The 19,312-nt window shown below is 44.3% G+C and overlaps 1 protein-coding gene across 13 annotated transcripts in view; it reads right to left on the bottom strand.

Annotated features, from left to right (window-relative positions):
* The window catches only part of FGGY (FGGY carbohydrate kinase domain containing), a 414,009-nt gene that overhangs the window by 70,805 nt on the left and 323,892 nt on the right, over window positions 1-19,312 (bottom strand). For 4 of the 13 annotated variants that reach the window (XR_004623203.1, XM_034653408.1, XM_034653413.1 and 1 more), the window contains exon 14: window positions 15,078-15,172. Coding sequence is in view for 12 of the 13 variants with exons in the window: in XM_034653408.1 (XP_034509299.1) it covers window positions 15,078-15,172 (95 nt within the window). In the remaining variant the exon portion in view is untranslated. The other 9 variants (XM_034653401.1, XM_034653431.1, XM_034653399.1 and 6 more) reach the window with 7 other exon arrangements.

The raw sequence follows: 19,312 nt of genomic DNA, 5'->3' as shown, positions 1-19,312 counted from the left end.
TTTTCAACAATTCCTTGGCGATTTGGGGCCTTTTCTGTTTCCATATAAATTTAAGGGCTACTCGTTCCAGTTCTTTGAAAAATGTCCTCGGTATTTTGATCGGGATAGCATTGAAAGTGTAGATTGCTCTGGGTAGTATGGACATTTTAACTATGTTAATTCTTCCAATCCATGAGCATGGAATATTTTTCCATCTTTTTATGTCTTCCTCAATATCTTTCAAAAGTGATCTATAGTTTCTAGCATATAGGTCCTTTACGTCTCTGGTTAAGTTAATTCCAAGGTAACGCATGGTTTTTGGTGTTATTGTAAATGGGATGGATTCCCTAATTTCTCTTTCTTCAGTCTCGTTATTCGTGTATAGAAATGCAACTGATTTCTGAGCACTGATTTTGTATCCCGCCACATTACTGAATTGCTCTATAACTTCTAGTAATTTGGGAGTGGAGTCTTTTGGGTTTTCCATATAGAGTATCATGTCATCTGCAAAGAGAGACAGTTTGACTTCTTCTTTGCCGATTTGGATACCTTTGATCCCTTTTTGTTGTCTGATTGCTGTTGCAAGGACTTCTAGTACTATGTTGAATAATAGTGGCGAGAGTGGGCATCCTTGTCATGTTCCTGATCTTAAGGGAAAGGCTTCCAGATTCTCCCCATTGAGAATGATATTTGCTGTAGGCTTTTCATAGATGGTTTTTATGAGATTGAGGAATGTACCCTCTATCCCTACACTCTGAAGGGTTTTAATCAGGAAAGGATGCTGTATTTTGTCAAATGCTTTCTCTGCATCTATTGAGAGAATCATATGATTTTTGGCTTTTTCCTTCTGGGTAAAATTTATGGCATTGATTGATTTGCGAGTGTTGAACCATGCTTGCATCCCAGGTATGAATCCCACTTGGTCATGATGGATAATCCTTTTAATGTACTGTTGGATTCTATTAGCAAGGATCTTGTTGAGGATTTTGGCATCCATATTCATTAGAGAAATCGGTCTGTAATTCTCCTTTTTGAGGGGGTCTTTGCCTGGTTTGGGGATCAAGGTAATATTAGCCTCATAGAATGAGTTTGGTAGCTTTCCTTCTGTTTCTATTTTTTGAAATAGCTTTAGGAGAATAGGTAGTATTTCTTCTTTGAATGTTTGGTAGAATTCCCCAAGAAAACCATCCGGGCCTGGAGTTTTGTTTTTTGGAAGGTTTTTTCTCACTCTTTCAATCTCTTCATAATTAATTGGCCTGTTTAAAAAATCAATTTCTTCCTGTTTCAGTCTTGGTAGTTTATAGGTTTCCAGGAAGGCCTCCATCTCTTTCAGATTGCTTAATTTATTGGCATTAAAGCTGTTGATAAAAGTTTCTAATAATCCTTCCAATTTCATTGGTGTTAGTTGTGACCTCTCCCTTTTCATTCATAATTTTATTAATTTGGGTCCTTTCTGTATTCTTTTGGATAAGTCTTGCCAGTGGTCTGTCAATTTTATTTATTCTTTCAAAGAACCAGCTTCTAGTTCTGTTGATCTGCTCTACTGTACTCCTAGTTTCTAATTCATTGATTTCTGCTCTAATTTTGATCAACTGCTTTNCCGGGCCTGGAGTTTTGTTTTTTGGAAGGTTTTTTCTCACTCTTTCAATCTCTTCATAATTAATTGGCCTGTTTAAAAAATCAATTTCTTCCTGTTTCAGTCTTGGTAGTTTATAGGTTTCCAGGAAGGCCTCCATCTCTTTCAGATTGCTTAATTTATTGGCATTAAAGCTGTTGATAAAAGTTTCTAATAATCCTTCCAATTTCATTGGTGTTAGTTGTGACCTCTCCCTTTTCATTCATAATTTTATTAATTTGGGTCCTTTCTGTATTCTTTTGGATAAGTCTTGCCAGTGGTCTGTCAATTTTATTTATTCTTTCAAAGAACCAGCTTCTAGTTCTGTTGATCTGCTCTACTGTACTCCTAGTTTCTAATTCATTGATTTCTGCTCTAATTTTGATCAACTGCTTTCTCGTGCGTGGATTAGGCCTGTCCCTCTGTTGCTTTTCCAGCTTCTTGAGGTGAGAATATAAAAACTGCATTTTAGATTTTTCTATTATTTTGAGTGAGGCTTGGATGGCTATGTATTTTCCCCTTAGGACTGCCTTTGCAGTATCCCATACGTTTTGGAGTGTTGTGTTTTCATTCTCTTTGGTCTCCATAAATTGTTTAAATTGATTTTTGATTTCCTGGTTTATCGAATCATTCTTGAGCAGGATGGTTCTTAGTCTCCAAGTGTTTGAGTTTCTTCCAAATTTTTCCTTGTGGTTGAGTTCCAATTTGAAAGCATTGTGGTCTGACAATATGTAGGGAATAATTTCAGTCTTTTGGTATTGGTTGAGGCCTGTTTTGTGACCCAGAACATGGTCTATTTTGAGAATGTTCCATGGGCATTAGAATAGAATGAGTATTCTTTGGTTCTGGGTTGTTCTATATATGTCTATGAGGTCCAATTCGTTGAGTATGGCATTCAAAGCTCTTGTTTGTGTGCCGATTTTCTGCTAATGTGTTCTATTTCTGATAGTGGCGTGCTGAGGTCCCCTACTATTAACATATTTTTATCTATATGTCTCTTTATTGTGGTTAAGAGCTGGCTTGTGTATCTTGCTGCTCCCCTGTTGGGTGCATATATATTTATAATTGTCATATCCACTTGTTGTATACATCCTTTAAGAATAATATAGTGCCCTTCTGTATCTCTAACTATAGTCTTTAGTTTAAAATCTAATCTGTCTGATATGAGAATTGCTACCCCAGCTTTCTTTTGAGGTCCATTTGCGTGAAAGATGGTATTCCATCCCTTTACTTTCAGTCTGAATGCATCTTTAGGTTCAAAATGAGTCTCTTGTAGACAGCAAATGGATGGGTCATGTCTTTTTATCCAATCTGCAACCCTGTAGCACTTTATGGGAGCATTCAGGCCATTTACATTGAGACTGCTTATTGAGAGATATGATTTTAATGATGCCGTGTTGCCTGTAAAGTCTTTGTTTCTATAGATTGTGACTTTCTGTTCTGTATCACTCTTGGGGGCTTTTTACTTTTATAGAACCCCCCTTAATATCTCCTGTAGGGCTGGTTTTGTGCTACGAAATTGGTCAATGACCGGCGATTTTGGAAGGTCTTTATCTCTCCATCAATTCTGAATGACAGCCTTGCTGGATAAAGGATCCTTGGCTGCATGTTTTTCTCTGAAAGAGCTTTAAAAATGCCCCCCCCCAACCCTTCCTCTCATCCCAGGTCTGTGCAGATAGGTCTGACATAATTCTGATAGCTTTGCCTTGGTACGTGAGAAATTTCCTTGCCCTGGCCGCTTTCAATACTGTATCCTTAGATCTAATTATTGTGAATTGCACTATGACGTGATGTGGCGTAGGTTTGTCGTGGCTGAGCTTGGGAGGGGTCCTTTCTGCCTCTTGGACACAAAAGCTTGTTTCCCTTGCTAGATTAGGGAAGTTTTCAGCTACAATTTGTTCAAATATCTCTTCTAGACCTCCGTTTTTCTCCACCCCCTCAGGGATGCCAATGATTCTGACATTGGAACGTTTCATTGAGTCAGTAATCTCCCGCAACCCACATTCTTGAGATTGGATTTTTTTGAGCCGTTTCTATTTTAGCTTTCTCCTCTACTAACCCATCCTCCAATTCGCCGATACTTCTTCTGCCTCATTCACCCTGGCCGTCAGAGCCTCTAGTTTTGACTGCATTTGGCTCATAGAATTTTTAATTTCTTCTGGATTCGCTCTCATTTCCGCCCTTTGAGATTCCATATTCTCATTAACATTTTCGTTAATACTTTTTTCAAGTCTACACATCATCTTGACCATTGTTACTCTGAATTCCATTTCTGATAATTTGGTTACAACCATATCCATTAGTTCTGTGGCAGAGGCCACAGACTCATTGTCTTTTCTTTGCTGGGGGGCATTTCTCCTTCTCGTCATTCTGACGAGGTGAGGTTGCGGGGGCTGTCCAGAGCCCAAATTACTGACCGGGACCCAGGCCGTGCGCCCTTGTTTTATAGGGATCTTAGGGATGTGGGCTTCTTGATTTTTCAGCCTGCTTTTTGGGGGAGGGGCCTGCCGAGCCGAACTCAGGCAACCCTGTTTGGGTAGAGTCTCCGTGTCCCCTGTGAGGGGGATGGGGATGGGCATGCTGTGAGCCGTTATTTCCAGGCTTTTGTTCTTTGGCGGCTTTCCCTGGCGGTCTGCTGTGCCTCTTCTGAGAGTCAGAGCAGCAGTGGCTGAATCTCAGCCTCTGTCTCAGAACAGAGGGGTCGCGGACCGTTCTCCACTGATGTTCTGGCCACTTTAACTCTGTTTCTGTTGGTGCTGCTCAAACCTGCAGCGTCCCGGGATGTGCGCCCCACACCCGGCATCCCAGCCCTCACTTCCAGGGCCGGTGCGTCTCTGTCCTTTGTGTTCTAACACCGCCAGCTGCCCCGCGCGTGCTCCTGGAGCTCCCGGTCTCAGTCTGGTTCCAGTGAGCACACTGGAGCTCTGTTTCAGTCTGGTCGTGCGCGTTCCCCGGCTCACAGTGTCAGTCTGCTCTCTCACGGGTGCCATCCGCGAGTCCACCCGCTCCCCCGCCCCGTGCAGGTGGCTACCGCTTCCCGGCGCCCGAACGCTGCAGCTCCCTCCCCCTTCCGTTTATCTTCCGATATCTGTGCGCAGATTCACGGCTCCCTGCTTCGTACCTCAATACTCAGCGCTGGAGTTGTTCATTTGTAGAGATCCAGATGTATCTTCCTGCGTCTCAGGCTAATTCTGTGGATGTTCAGGATGGTCTGGTACCTATCCAGCTCGACTCAGGGGACCAGATGAAAAAGGGGTCCCCTACTCCTCCACCATCTAAACTCTGAATCCCATCTAGGACTGTCCTTGTCACATGGCAGACTCCTGCCGCTGAACCCTGGCTTAAAGAATTAAATAGGGATGGGGCACCTGGGTGGCTCAGTCAGTTGGGAGTCTGCCTTCAGCTCAGGTCATGATCCCGGGGTCCTGGGATCGAGCCCTATGTTGGGCTCCTTGCTCAGTGGGGAGTCTGCTTTGCCCTCTTCCTCTGCCCCTGGCTTATTCTCTCTCTCTCTCTCTCACTCTCTATCTCAAATAAATAAATAAATAAAATCCTTTTTTAAAAAGAATTAGGGAGCCTCATTGCCTACTTGATTCAAGGCCCACATGTATGCCTTTTCTCCCATCTAATTCGTTGGCATCTGTCAGCTGAGCAAGCAGAGCCCACCCAAACTCCAGCAGTAGAGGAGAGCAGAAAATGCATCCTGACATCACAGGAAGGATCGGAGTAAAAGGTACATTAATGGGGGCAAAAAGAAGTCAGTGGAGTGATTAATTTGGCCTCCCCTTCAATATTATGTTTACACAAGTTGATTATATAGCACTTAATTACTAATTTGCCCTACTTAAACCAAGAGTGCTTTTAATTTTTAATGAGATAAGGGAAGGAGATGCCTTTACTTAGTAAGGAGAGCTATTTTATTTCCTTCTCTTGTTTTGCCCAGCCAATTAATAACATTTCTAAGGAAATGTATCCCTCTCATGGATTCTTTCACCCATCATCTTCTCGACCTCCCAGGTTTAAAAAGAGATGGAAACAGACAACAGCCACTTAGAAACACAACGACTTCACCTTCTCATCTGGCTGGTTCTGTTGGGAAAGGCCTTGTGAAGTGTAGAAACATGGGACCTATAAATGATGCTATCTGATTCTCTGGGAATTGGGTGCATCTAGTCCCAAAAGCATGACTTGGTTGTTACTGACAACAGAGAACATAGCCCCAGGTGTCCAAACAAGACAATCCCCCTATAATCCTGCATTATTTCCTGGGTGTGAGCGTCAGGTAATTTTAAGAACAGTCCCGGGCCAGTGTTGACATATGAAGAGTAAAGAGATTGGCATCAGCTCTGAACTTGATTGCCAGCTCTGCCACTTGCTAGGGGTCAGACCACAAGCACATGACTTAAACCTCCTGAGACTTGGTTTTCTATCTGTAAAGGTGAAGTGAAGAACCTAACTTGCAAGAATTCAATACCATCTGAAGTGCCCTGGCACAGCGCCCTGCTCAGAGGCCATGCAGGACGTTATTGGTTGTTTCTTGGCAGAGCTAAGGCAGGAAAATGAAAGCAGGAATAAAGGAGCACCTTCTGAGGACCCCAGGATGTCTGTCCTTGTCTGCGGTGGGGTCTCCATCATGTCATTTGAACAGTCCAGCCATAATGCCAGAAGGAACTTGCCCCAGAATGTGAACAGACACACTGACTCTTTCACTGAGAACATCTTAGTATGAATAAAATGTCATAACTGATTTACATTCTGATGCAAGTCCCTTATCTCATCACTAAGCAGTACAAACCATTCACAGATTAGCCTCTGGTCCACAGACCAACCTAACAGCCCAACCCAGATGACTGTGTTGGTCATTTGCACGTGCTCCCGAAGACTCCCTCCCCACCCTTCTCTGGGCCTTGCCAGGCTCACTTGTACCAACTCTGTCAACGTGTTCCCTCTGACTTCGAGTCCAGCCAATGGGGAATCCAGCAGTAAATCAGAGAGTGGGAGGAAAGTGAGGTCAACAACTCAGCTCTTTCCTTGCAGAGTCACTGGCAAGCAGGCTGACTCAGTAGTCTTGACACAAGCCTCTGTTCTGGGGTTGCAGTAACTGTGCTCTTCACCGCTTAAGGTCCAACTGTTACAAACCCCAGGGTACCACATCCTCCCTCGTGACTTCTCCATGCCCTGGTCTACAGATTTGTAAATAGTCCCTCCATGAAATTCTCTAACGTTACCCTAATTTCAGAGGACCCTCTGTGGAGGAGTGGAGTAACACAGTGACATTTTAAGGTACCTCCAAATTCTAATCATCTATTTTTTAAACAACTAGTTTTTTAAACCGGTACTAGGTTTTTTTTGTTGTTGTTGTTCGTTTTGTTTTAAATAGTAACTGCACTCATCTCCAAAAGAATCCATTTCCCTCTGTGACAAAAGTGAATAACACTTAGCTTTGAAATGCTAGGCTAAGCCTTGGATTCTGGCTGCATTCCTTTCTAGCCATTGGCTTTGGTAAGTCATTTCACCTCTCTTAACCTGCTGCCTCATTTGAAAAATTATTATAACAGTATAGGAAATGTCCTCATATACAACTTTTAACGTGGTATCAAATTTCTAAATGTTCGAATTTCTCAGATATGCATATTATGAAAGATATGCCACTCAACCTTCTGAACACAAGGTCCTTTCTTACCGCTCACCACAAAGTCCCAGATACCGCCAACAAACAACTGCAAACAGCTTTTTTATCTTTTCGAATATTTCTTGATCACTTGCCTCAATGCTGCAACCAAAACTCTTTCATTGACTTCAGTATGACCTCTGTACATCCCACGACTCGGAATCAAACTTTGTCCAACAGTATGTGGTATGTAGATATGTACATACATGTGTATGTATGTGAGTATCTGTGTGTTGTCATCTTTTAGGGCCTTTTTCCCAATTACGGAAAATTCCTGACTTAACTAAACGTCTTGTCTTTTCTGGTCTCCTATTTGGGCCCATAGCCCGATTTATCGTTCTGAACATTAAACTTACACAGCATGGATCTGCTCTTCATGAGTTATCATAGTGTATAGGAAAAAAAATTATATTCAACCTATTCATTTCCAGTTTATTCCAAAAGGGAATTTTATTATGAATGACCATTACAATGGGAAGTCAATTACTTGCAAGCAATTGTTTCCACAGAAAGATCTTATGTATCTTTTCAGATTTGCACCAGTACGAAATGTTGCCTTGAACAAAACAACGTTGAAGAGTTTGGTAAATTCTATTTTAGAAATACAGTTCTGTAACCCTTCTAAATTTCTAAAGGGCTCAGTTGAGGTTTGGCCATTGTTTGCTTTTATGAAAAGTCCAATTCTTAAGTTCCTAACTAAAAAAAGGGGAGGGACATGTTGGGAAAAAAAAATGTTCGTTAGCGTAAATCTTTGTGTTGATAACAATAGTATAAAAAGTATGTCTTAAAGCTCTGAATTAGTTAAAGTGCTTTTATGTATTTACCTCTATAAAAAGTAAATGGGTGGATTATGATTAAAAGGAAATAAAACAAAACAAAACAAAACAAAACTTGTAGGCATGGTATAAAGTCTTCTCCAGGAAAAGGAGCTAGAAAATTTCCAAACCAAAGAGGGCATCCTTCTTGTTTTTATTTCTGTATTTGATACCCAGTGATGACAAATACGTGCTGCTGAGAATTTCTATACACGATACACAACCCTGCGAAGGGCAGCTGCACTGCCATGCTGGAACCTATGCCTGTCCTGGGCAAAGTGTGTATATTTACTGGGATATGGTTTGATGGAATAAAGAGAACATGGACTTTGTATCGAGTAAGGCTTGATGTTTCAGAGTCTCATCTGCACACTAGGGACTGTTACACACCCACTTGTTGCCACAAAGATTCTACGAATGATAAGGGATGGGAAGTGACAGGCCCTATTCCTAGATCACCCTGTAAGGGGCAGGAGCGTCAAATGTTATATATCATCTATAGAAATAATTGCCTAAAAATAAAATTCTAATTTTGAGTTAATGTTTTGACTTTTATATCCATGATTCCATTCTGCAAAGTAGATTGGAACAGGAGATTTACAATTAATCAGAACCTGAGTGTGTTGCCTTTTTCCTTTTTTTTTTTTTTTTTTTGGAGAGGGAGCGATTCTTGAAGAGATAAGAATGTACTGTTAACCAGGTGTGGCAGTAAGTATAATGAATGTTAGGGCCAGCATCACATTCTTAATTTAATCCTTCTTTAAACGACTAATTCTCATTCCAGGATTTTCTGTTGACTTTCTATGAGGCATTGACATATGGGACAGGACACTCAGAAAATTCAATCAGAAATCTGAATCTATTTAATTAGAAACCAGAATCTCATATCTCCAGAAACACATGCTTAAGCAGCAAAGGGCAAAAGGCTACTAAAGAAAGTTGATAATATCAGGACCATATGTGAAATGAACAGGATTCTAAAGGGCCTGAGGATGAATGCTAAATGGAACTAAAACTCACAGCAACAGACTCCTCGTACATGAGAAAGGGGAGTCCTGGATTTTCATCCACTGCTGGTGGGAGGATAAGGGGTTATATATCCGAATTCTAAAAGTTGGGAAACTTTTTGGCCAATTATGTCTCCCTAATTTATTTTATGGAAACAATTTAGGGTATCTGCAAAACTTCAGCTACAGAGATGTCAGCTGCAGCATTCTTTGAAACAATAGAGACAACGTAAATATTCAAAACAAGGGGATTGGTGAAATAAGCACCGATTTATTCCATGGGATATAAAATTATGCGACCCATAAAAATGACAAATTAAAATGTTTACTACATATTTTTGGGCGGGGGGAAAAACTACAGAACACGATGCATTGTATAGAACATATTTTTGGAATTTAAAAAAGTGTAAAGTTTCAAGTATGTATAAAAATACTGAAAGTACAGAAACCAGAATCTTCCACACTGGCGATTTTAGGATAGTAAGATCAGTGTTTCTGTATTTTTCTTTCAGCTTCACTGAATTTTCTTAGTTTTTCCCAATGAACATGACTAATGACTTGGAGCCCAGGGAAAGGGAAAAGAAAAAAAAAAAAAGCAAATCAAGATTGACTGTGCCAAGAAAAGGGACGGTTTCCAATTTCTGAACATCCATGATCTGTCAGTCTCTCCAAACCCCCGGCAACTAAAATCTCGATCATCAGCTTTACTTTGCATAATGTAAAACGGGCAAGAAGCTGGTGACAGAAAGCCAAATGGATCACAAACTTACAGAACACGGACTCCCACAGAATAAAACAGAATGGAGACCTAATGTGTCTTCTATGACATCACAGGCTTTGAAGCACAGAATAGGTGATGAATATAACTGGCTCTGAAGGAAGTAAACTTTTTAAAAAAAGAACAGAAGGAGAGTCTTCGGCGAAGCGATGAGGATGTTTGCAAGGCCTGACCTCGAGGGCAGACCACTGTGGTCAGCGTGGACGGTTTCTCTTGTGGGCGCACATCACAGAAAGGGTGAGTAATCACGGCTCTCAACAGGCCACTCACACGTATTGGTCTGCAAGACACAGGAGTCTGTCTGGAACGTGACAAGGAAAGCTGATGGTGGGAACACACGGAGTCAATGGTTTACAGAGGCGGCAACCCTCACACCGTGGGAGGAAGAAAGGTTTTGATTAATTGGTTGATCCCAAGGGTTTATTTTCTCTATACTGGTACATGCCTTACACTGACTGGGGAATTCTTCTTCATCTCTTGTCACAGTCCTCTTTTGCTGACTTTTGCTTCAGAGCTTTCCTCTGCTGCTTTTTTTTGGGGGGGGGATGGGGGGAGCAAATGTCCACATAAATAGCACCGTTAGAATTAAAGCTTGTTTCATATAAATAGATTGGGAACAAGGACAAGAAGAAAGCCCTGCTTTTTAAGATAAGAAATTACAGAAAGCTCATGACATCTGCAGGAGCCCGAAGGAAGCAGAAAGTGGAAAGTCGGCTTGTATTTCTGCCTCTTTGCCACTTGACTGAGTTTTCTTTCACAGTATCTTGAAACCAGTTTCTTGTTTCATGTATCCTTTGTATTTCTTCGCACTTCACTATGGTCTGTACTCAGAGAATGTGAGCCCGTTGATATTTCATGAACGTATATTTCCAGGGCCTGGGAGCCTACAGAAGGGCTCGGGGATGCCCCCAACCTTCTAAGCACAAGTATCTGCTTTATAGGACATTCAGAATTAGAGAATCGTATTGTAGCGCAGGGACACCCAAGGGAGTGATGAGGGGTGACTTCTGGGAGATCAGGAGTGGTCAGATGGAAAGGTCACAGAGGTCAAGACTGCGTGGATTCCATATTCCAGTGAATAAAAGGAGGAAGGAAGACTCCCCCTTGTGTCCCCTCCCACCCACTTCAATAGTTGCACTTTTATCATGAGGTGGCATCTCTGCGGTTTGATTCCATTTTACCGAGGAAGCTGCACATCTGGGATATCTGTGAAGGTAACCCGCCATGACACTTGCCCCACTACCCGCTGGAGGTAGAACTTTGGGGACTACCACATGCAGAACACCATTGCTAGAGAGAGACAACTCTTTAAGATATTGTTAGTCATTCTATTCTTTAATGCAGACGGATGGCCACATCAGTACCTCTGTGAGATCCTCATTTGAAATGCGGACTAGCAGGAAGCGTTCGATATCTAAGGGATGGGAGGGCAGGAAGGAAGCAGGGGATGGTCACATGAACGAATAAAAGAACAGGAAGTGGAGGCCAGGCGCTGTGGGCAGCCTTCAAAACTTGAAATAGTAATGGACCTCGTGCTGACTAATCTCTCCCCTTAATATCCCATCCGAACATTCTATCCACTAACCCTCTCCATCTGATAAAATTTCCCCAGAACTGCAATATAGACAGGTTTGCAATTATTATAAGTAAAACCCACAACTCTAAATCCTTCTGACCTATTGGTATCACCATAGGAAGGCACAGGGCTCTATCCCTCGCTGAGGGGCCCAGAAAATTGGAAGCCCTGTCTCCCCTAGGGCCTCTTTCCTAGGTCTGGAGCCTGGGTCCTCTAGACTCTTCCTAGTTCTTTGTTCATCCTGAGGAGATGACTCTGGCTGGGTCTACCAAAGTCTGCACACTATGGTAGCGTAAAGTGAAATCCTCCCTCCAAGCACTCAATGTGTGGTCTATGAGAAGAGAAAGCAACATTGAGTTGCTGGCAGCAATCACTCAACTTTCTTAAAGGAAAGAGTAGCAGGCACCTTGAAGACAAAGTAAGATCTCTGAAGTTCAAAGAACAAACTGTACTGAAGTTCAGGTTGGAAAATATGAATCACAGGGAGAAAGCAATTGTTTCACATCAACTTGCCAGAATCCTGAGCTCGTCCCCAGGCCTGGGGCACACGGGTTGGAGCCTCTTTTTTGGACAGAGGCAATGAAGACAGGCCTATGTGCATTTACATTTCCAAAGCAGTTCTGAACATAATCAGTGTAACAATGTTGGTAATTATACCTGGGGCTCATGCAGGTCATTAGAGTTTTCAAGGCTCTTTATCTCAACAGTCCCATATGAGTGGCAATTCTTCTTTAAACATTATTTAAAGAGGAAATAAGCAAATAAAGCAAGTACCTGGAGGGGCCAGGTGACTCTGCCTGAAGACAGACAACAAGCAAGCACAGAGGTCAAGATGACGGAATTCTCTCGGGGAAACGATGACAGATGAGCTTTCAGGGCTCTCTCAGCTGGGGGCTCTCTTTACTAGACTACTGCATCTCCTAGAAATTATAGTCACAAGGGGCTCATACTTCCTTGGGTTTAATAGGAGAGACGAGCTTGTCTTTAAAATGTTGTGAGACTTGCAGCTGCTACTCAAATCACCAATCCCAATATTCGATGTAACCCATCTAAGATTCTGTTCCAGAAGATTCACGGAAAATCTCATGTAGTGACGATGATGTCAGTGCAGAATTAAGTTCAGTTTCCACTTAGGGAAAGATGTGAGTGGAATCGTCTTGGAGCTAGAAACTCCAGATTTGACCAAGATATCACTGAGATACCTAAAGTCACGGTATTATGTATCTATCTGATGAAGCCGCCCCATCCCACACTACTCTTTGTTCAAGCTGCAAACTATCTCCTGATTTGTGACCGATGGCATTTCTTTTCAGAAAATACAGCTTTAAACATTTACGAAGCCAAAAACTATTTTTCACACAAAAAGAAAAGAATCGAACAAAATATAATAAGAATGAAACATCAGGATAGGGTATAGATCCAGAGAGCCTAAGTTTCAATTCTGCTTCTGCCCTCTATTAACTGTAGTCTGGGAAAATTACTGAAAACCCCTCTGAGCTTTGGTTTCTTCCATAGAGAACACAAGGATGAAAACATCTATCCTTCAGGCAGGGAGACTGTCAAAATCAAATAGGGTGTCTCCATCTGCTTATGCCGCCATAACAAAGTACCACAGATGGGGCATTTAAACAACAGAAATTTATTTTCTCACAGTTCTGGAGGCTGGAAGTCCAAGATTAAGGTGCCAGTGGGTGCAGGTTCCGGTGAGGGCCCTCTTCCTGATTTGCAGAGGACACCGTAATACTGGGTCCTCACATGGCAGAGAGAGAAAGCGCCAGCTCTCCGGCATCTCTTCTCAGAAGGGCACTAAGCCCGTCATGGGGACCCCACCTGCACGGTTTCATATGACCCCAATCACCTCTCCAAAGACCCCAATTTCCAAACACCCTCACACTGGGAGGTAGGGCTTCAACACAGGACACATGAGGGGACACGTTCAGTTTACAATATGACGCAAGCCAACGCAGGGCCTCTCGGAGTATCTCTGCTGTTTTGGTTTAGTTACTGTTTGTCCCGGGAGGGGCATCTAGTTGTGAGCACATCTCCATAAATGGAGACATCAAAACAATAACTGACAAATCATTGACATTTCAACAATAAAGAACCCCACACAGTGTTTTTGAGAGAGTACCAGAAAATCCACAAACCGCTGAGAGTTCAACTGCACCATCCTTGATTACAAACTTCAGTTCAAAGCCACTTAGCATTCATGAGTGGATTCAATTCCCTGGGAAAGATCTTTCACAGGCATCAGTTCCCAACACTTGGCCAATGTGCAGGGCACCACACTTCTCAAAATGTGTACAAACTGCACAGACAGTGGAATCGGACTTTTGCACCTGTGTTTAGAACAGTGTCCCCTTGGGTTCTGCTACCTTTTTGGATCTCTGCTGTCTAACCTCTGTTGCCCGTGTAGGTTACAGGTGTCAGGAAGATCACAGGAAAAGCAGCCAGCACAGTTCTTGGTACACAGGCGGGGCACGATAAATAGCACTCTAGTGACTGGGCTACTGGTGGAAAACCCAGCTTCTCATCCTGACCTGGAGACCTTGGACAAGTCATTTAAGCTCTCTGGAACAAATATTTCTTGAACTCTCCGTTGAGGCTGGGTAGCCAGACTCCTCAGTTATGGCATTTACTAGCTGTTCCAACTGAGGCCAACTTATTTCACTTCTTCATGCCTCAGCTTCTTCAACTATAAAACGGGAATAATGGGACTACGTGTGCACTCCTGACCTAGAGAAAGAACTCATAATGTGCTCCTGATGATTGCTACAGATAAAGAAAGGGAGCCAAGAGCAGAATGGTCAGGTCACAGAGCTAGGAGATAGTCAAGGCAGGATCTGAGCCCAGGCAGCCAGAGTCCAAGCCTGGGCTCTCAGTCTCCTCCTCTGATGCTTCTCTACTTTTCATAAACCTGTTGTTAATATTATCATTTTACCACTCAGAGTCTCTCCATAAAACCTACGTGTGAGATGACTTTTGCAATTTGATGGCAGGAAAAGCCTTGTCTCCCACAAGAAACTAATGTTTCCTCTTTTTTGAAAACAAGAATTATGCAACTTATCATGTGTTCATTTTTGTCTTGGCTGCCAGGAAGCTCAGAATCAAACTGTGTGCTCCATCACCGCCACTAAGTTATTTCCTTCTTCCTATATCTTTGTTCCTTATTTGCCCTTTTAATTCTTTTTTTTTTTTAACTAACATTTTCATTTGTGTCCCTTATTGATAGAGCCCTCAAAATTATTTGGAAAGTGGTGGGCGGAGATAACAAGCAAACAGAAATTTGAAATTTACACGAAAAACTTAAGTTTTGAAACTTACCTGTTTCATTTGCTACAAAAATTTTTAAAAAAAGGTCAACAGGAAATTAAAAGAAATAATTTAAGAGCTATTTTAAAGGAGAAAAAAGAAAACTAACAGAAAAACAGAATGACCAACACTAACAGAGGCCAAGTCAAACGAAAACCGCAATAAATATGTCTGAGGCTAGAAGTGTTTGTGCTTTCCCTGGCTGGAACCTATCATTTCTTAATTATATCCTATGTGTGTTTTGCAAGATGAGAACTGCTGTCAAAAGGAAGGACAGCCTCAGACAGGGGAGGAGCCACGACCCACCCCTTGGTCCTCACATACCTGCACAGAAGCGAAATCCCCCGAGGCACAGGCACCCAGAATGGCAGCGCCCACAAGAACAGACTCCACCTCTTGCGACAGGACCACAGGCATGCCTGCACAGGACAAGGCCACACCTTGGTTAGGGAGCCAGCAAGCAGCCCCAGCAACAGAAACACCTGACATGATGTGGCGTGAAGGCAGCAGTGGGCACCCTCTCCCCGTTCCCCACAGTGCTCGGGTCCTTGGGATGACCTGATTCTGAAGGATTTCACAGCCTGTGCCTGCTGGTAAGGCAGGCAAGAGCCCTGAGGGACCCGCCACCACATACATCAACTCAGAAGACCTCTTTGCCCAGATCTCCCAGGCTTTGGCTAGCTGCTACCTGCCACTCGGTTCAAGTTCCCTTCAACAGACACTTCTTGAGTGCTTTGTGGGGTCCAGAGAATACAGAGATGGATCCGACTGTCCTGCTATTGGGGTCTCAAAGGGGAGATGGATGAGAAAGAGATAACGAAGGTCCAGGGGGCTGGTTCTCTAACTGAGATGCACGAAGAACAGGGAAGTAGTAAGGGGGTGTGATTAATCCCTCTGGTGGCTTCCTATTTCTTTGCGTATAAGCCAAAGCCCTTACAATGGCTGGCAAGGCCCTCCAGGGCTGGTGCCCACCCGACTGTCCCCTCCCCTCCTGGCCACACTGGCCTGGCCTCCTTGTTTTCTTGAATCAGCTTCGGGGCCCTCGCCCATGCTGTTCCTTCTGTCTGGGTCACTTCCTCCCAGATGCCCACACAGCAACTCCCTCTGTGTCTTCATGTATTTGCGCAAACACCCCCTTCCCACTGCGGCTTTCCTGACCATTCGGTTTAAAGGGACGACTTACCCATGACACTCCTCATCCCCTCTCTGTTTCCTCAACATCTTCCAACCCTGCGTGATTACTTCTCTTGTTTACCATCTGTCTCCCCTGCTAGAACAGAAGCTCCATGAGGCCATGCACTTGGTCTCAGCCATGGCTGAATCTCTGGAATTGAGACTAGTTAACCAGTACCTAGCACATGGTAAGGGCTTAAATGGTGAAAGAACAAATTTCCCAGAGAGGGAATGGAGGTTCATTAGAACGGACATGAGCCTTACGGAGGCATATGAAGGGCGAACAGTGGTCTACCAGGCAGCAAGAAAGCCCTCCGCATGCCAGCTCCTGCAAGTTGAGGGCTCACGGTGGGTTTCAGATGAATAGAAGAATTTAGAATTCTCAGGATTTTATATGTGTATATATGTATGATACAAAGAAAATATATACAAACTAGAAGTATAGATACATTTGCTAATCAGGAGATGGCGGCAGACTCCACAGAGGTAAGCTCTACAGCCAGACCAGGAATCCTCCTCCACTCAAGACAGGAGACTGACTCTCCTGGAGACTGAATCTGTCTTCCTGTCTTTTCTGGGAAGACCTCCCTGACACATCCACCCCTGGGGTCCCACTACCTCCTGACTCCTCCTGCTACTCCCAGGCTGGGTCAGCAGCCCGGGCCACCCGGATAAAGGGTCAGGGAACAGAACCCCCGCACGCAGCCAGAGGGTTCGGGAATACCAGCCCCCAGACCGCAGGGCCAGCACCTGAGACTGCTGAAAAGTACTGGGAGTGGGGTCTCTGGGAAAATCTCAGAGCCAGGCCCACCAGCCCTGGGTCCTTCAGCAAGGTACTTAGACATTTAGCCTCGGTTTCCCAGTGTGTAAAATGGAGACGGTAGTATGATTTGCTGCATCGGTTTGTGGTGAGGACTCACGAGAGAAGGCCCGAGGGGGCTCAGCACATTTCCAGCCTCCATCAAGCCCTTGAGAACGGTGGCCGCTACCGTCAAAATGAAGACTGATGGGGAGTGAAGGCCTGTACTTCACCTGGGCTGGAAACTGGAACAGTGGGGAAGGGACAGGGCAGGTGCCCATCCACCATCTACAGGGGAAGGGCAGACACCGGGCCACACGGAAGGGCTGTGTTGGTCAAATCGAGAGCACCCATGCCTTTGTAGCATCCCAGATGATGTAGATGGGAGTGTGACTGCGGCCACCCCCGTGCACCCAGCCCTTTTTAGAAGATAGCAAGCACCTCCAAATGCCATTCACCTCCCAGTCCCTCCTGATCCTGTCAAAAGCCTAACTAGTTTTGAGCAGGGAAGAGTGACCTGCAGCCCCCTCCCCTTGGGAACCGGAAACCAGGGTGAACCTGGTGAATCCCCCAGCAGCTCTCCAGCTGCACCCTAAGTGCACTGGAGCCAGACTGGGAAAGTTTGAATTCTGGCTTCCTTACTGATTTAGCTGTGTGATCCTAGGCAAGTTACTGGACCTCTCTGTATCTCAGTTTCCCCATCTGCAAAATGGGGCTAAAATGCCACCTCCCTCTAGGGCTGCTCGGAGGATTAAAAGTGCTATTGTATGTAAGGCACTTAAAACAGTGCTTGACTTAGAGAAAGCATTAAATTAGCATTAGCTGTTAGGATTCTTAATATTGACCTGATCTCTAAAGCCTCTCCTCACCCCTGCCACCTGGGGGCGGTGGGGGTGGGCGAGGGGGGGGCAACTCACTGCTTCCGCTTCTCCTTCAGGTCAGTCCCCACCCTTCCCTGCCCACCCCTAGCCTGCTGTGGGTCCCGGGACACTGGCGTGGGTAGACCTCATCCGTGGCTCGCTTGTCCTCATGGTTGCATCCTTGACCAAGCTCTAGTCCGGCAGCCTCTTCACACAGCCCCTCAGTCTCAGGTCCCTGCAAGCCTAGAGGTGGTAAGACTGTGGGTGGCCCCAGGGGGCTGCCTGGTCATCGGGGTTTCCCTACAACCAGCCCACACCTCTGCAAATAGACCCTTTGTTTGACTTTTCTCCAAACTTCGAGTGTGTCATCTGTTCCCTGCCTGGACCTGACTCATTCTCCGGGTCCCCACTCTACTCTCTGGACACTGGGCACAGTACCGAGAGCACTTTTTCTCTTTGCAATGACCCTTTCGGCAGGACATTACTGTTCTTCCTTGCATCCCCCTGCCAAGCTCAGCGTTTGGTACGCTGGTGCTCAGCGACAGCTTCTGAGTGAATAAATGGAGGGACAAATGATGAAAATAATGAGTAAGACAGAAAGGGGGAAACCCTTGCTGTAACTGCCAGAGCTGAAAAAACAAAATTCAGACGGAGGAACATTTAGTCCCAAGTCAATGGGGGAAACCTACAATTACTTAGTACACACCAAGTATTTCTTGAAACCACAGTTAAACTAACTGCCAGGGGTACAGGGAGATTCTTCCTGCTCACGTACAGGACATCTTCCCAAGTTGGCAAAGCCCCATTCTTTCTGCTTGCACGGAGAAGCCTGCTCCCCAAATGGCAAAGATTTGCTTACAAAATATTAAACTGCTTTTTTTCCCCCTCATACACACCTCTTTTTTTTGGCATGGGGCTGCTTTAAGGGAAGAACTGAGCTGACATGTGTTAAACACTGACTTTAAGCTGGGCGTAGTGCTTGGAGCTCACGAACGAGCCAGCAGGTACTCCTCAGCACGATCCAGAAGAGGGAAATAACATTCTTTCTTTCAGAGGAGGAAAGTTAGGCTCAGAGAGGTAAAGCAACTTGCCCAAAGTCACAGACGGGATCCCCTGCTCTTTTCCGTGATGCCACGCTGTCTCCAAAGAGTCTTCTAAATTCCATTGTGTTTTTGACAGGTATTCCTAAGACTCATGTAGGTCTAAGGTCCTCTCTAAGCCTTTCTTTGCAGGAAAACTCCAGCAATTACAATGTTTAAAGGCATCAAAGACCCTACCTATACACCCGCGGCTGTGTACGTGCCTTTTACAGGAACAAATGCAAATGTGTTCTTTTCTCTGAGTGCTGGGTGAAGGAGAGGAAGAAGGCTGCTCCGCCTGGAATGTGAACTATTTTATCTGATGCATTAATGAGTTTAGCAGAACCCAAAGCATTTAAAGGCAGATGCACTTTGCCATCACTTGTCAGTCACAGCTTCCCAAAGCAGAGGAATTCCAGCCAAAGAAAAGGTCCCTTTGTCTGGAACTGTAACTGGTCCGCAGCCAGAGACAAAGGGTCCAGTTTCAATTGGAATCCAAATAATGATGAACAGCCTTTTCATTCAACAGCCTGAAGAAGTTTCCAAAGCAGAACTTTCTGTAAGCTGCTGTGCCCCCTGCTTCTGAGTCAGCTCAGGGACGTGAGGCCTGGAAGAGGACCCACTTTCATTAAAGGCTGGAGCCACAGG

The sequence above is a fragment of the Ailuropoda melanoleuca genome, chromosome 2 (assembly GCF_002007445.2).
Source record: "Ailuropoda melanoleuca isolate Jingjing chromosome 2, ASM200744v2, whole genome shotgun sequence".
Classification (NCBI taxonomy): domain Eukaryota; kingdom Metazoa; phylum Chordata; class Mammalia; order Carnivora; family Ursidae; genus Ailuropoda; species Ailuropoda melanoleuca.
The sequence above is the reverse complement of the archived record's forward strand: the minus strand, read 5'-3'. Positions and strand labels throughout refer to the sequence as shown.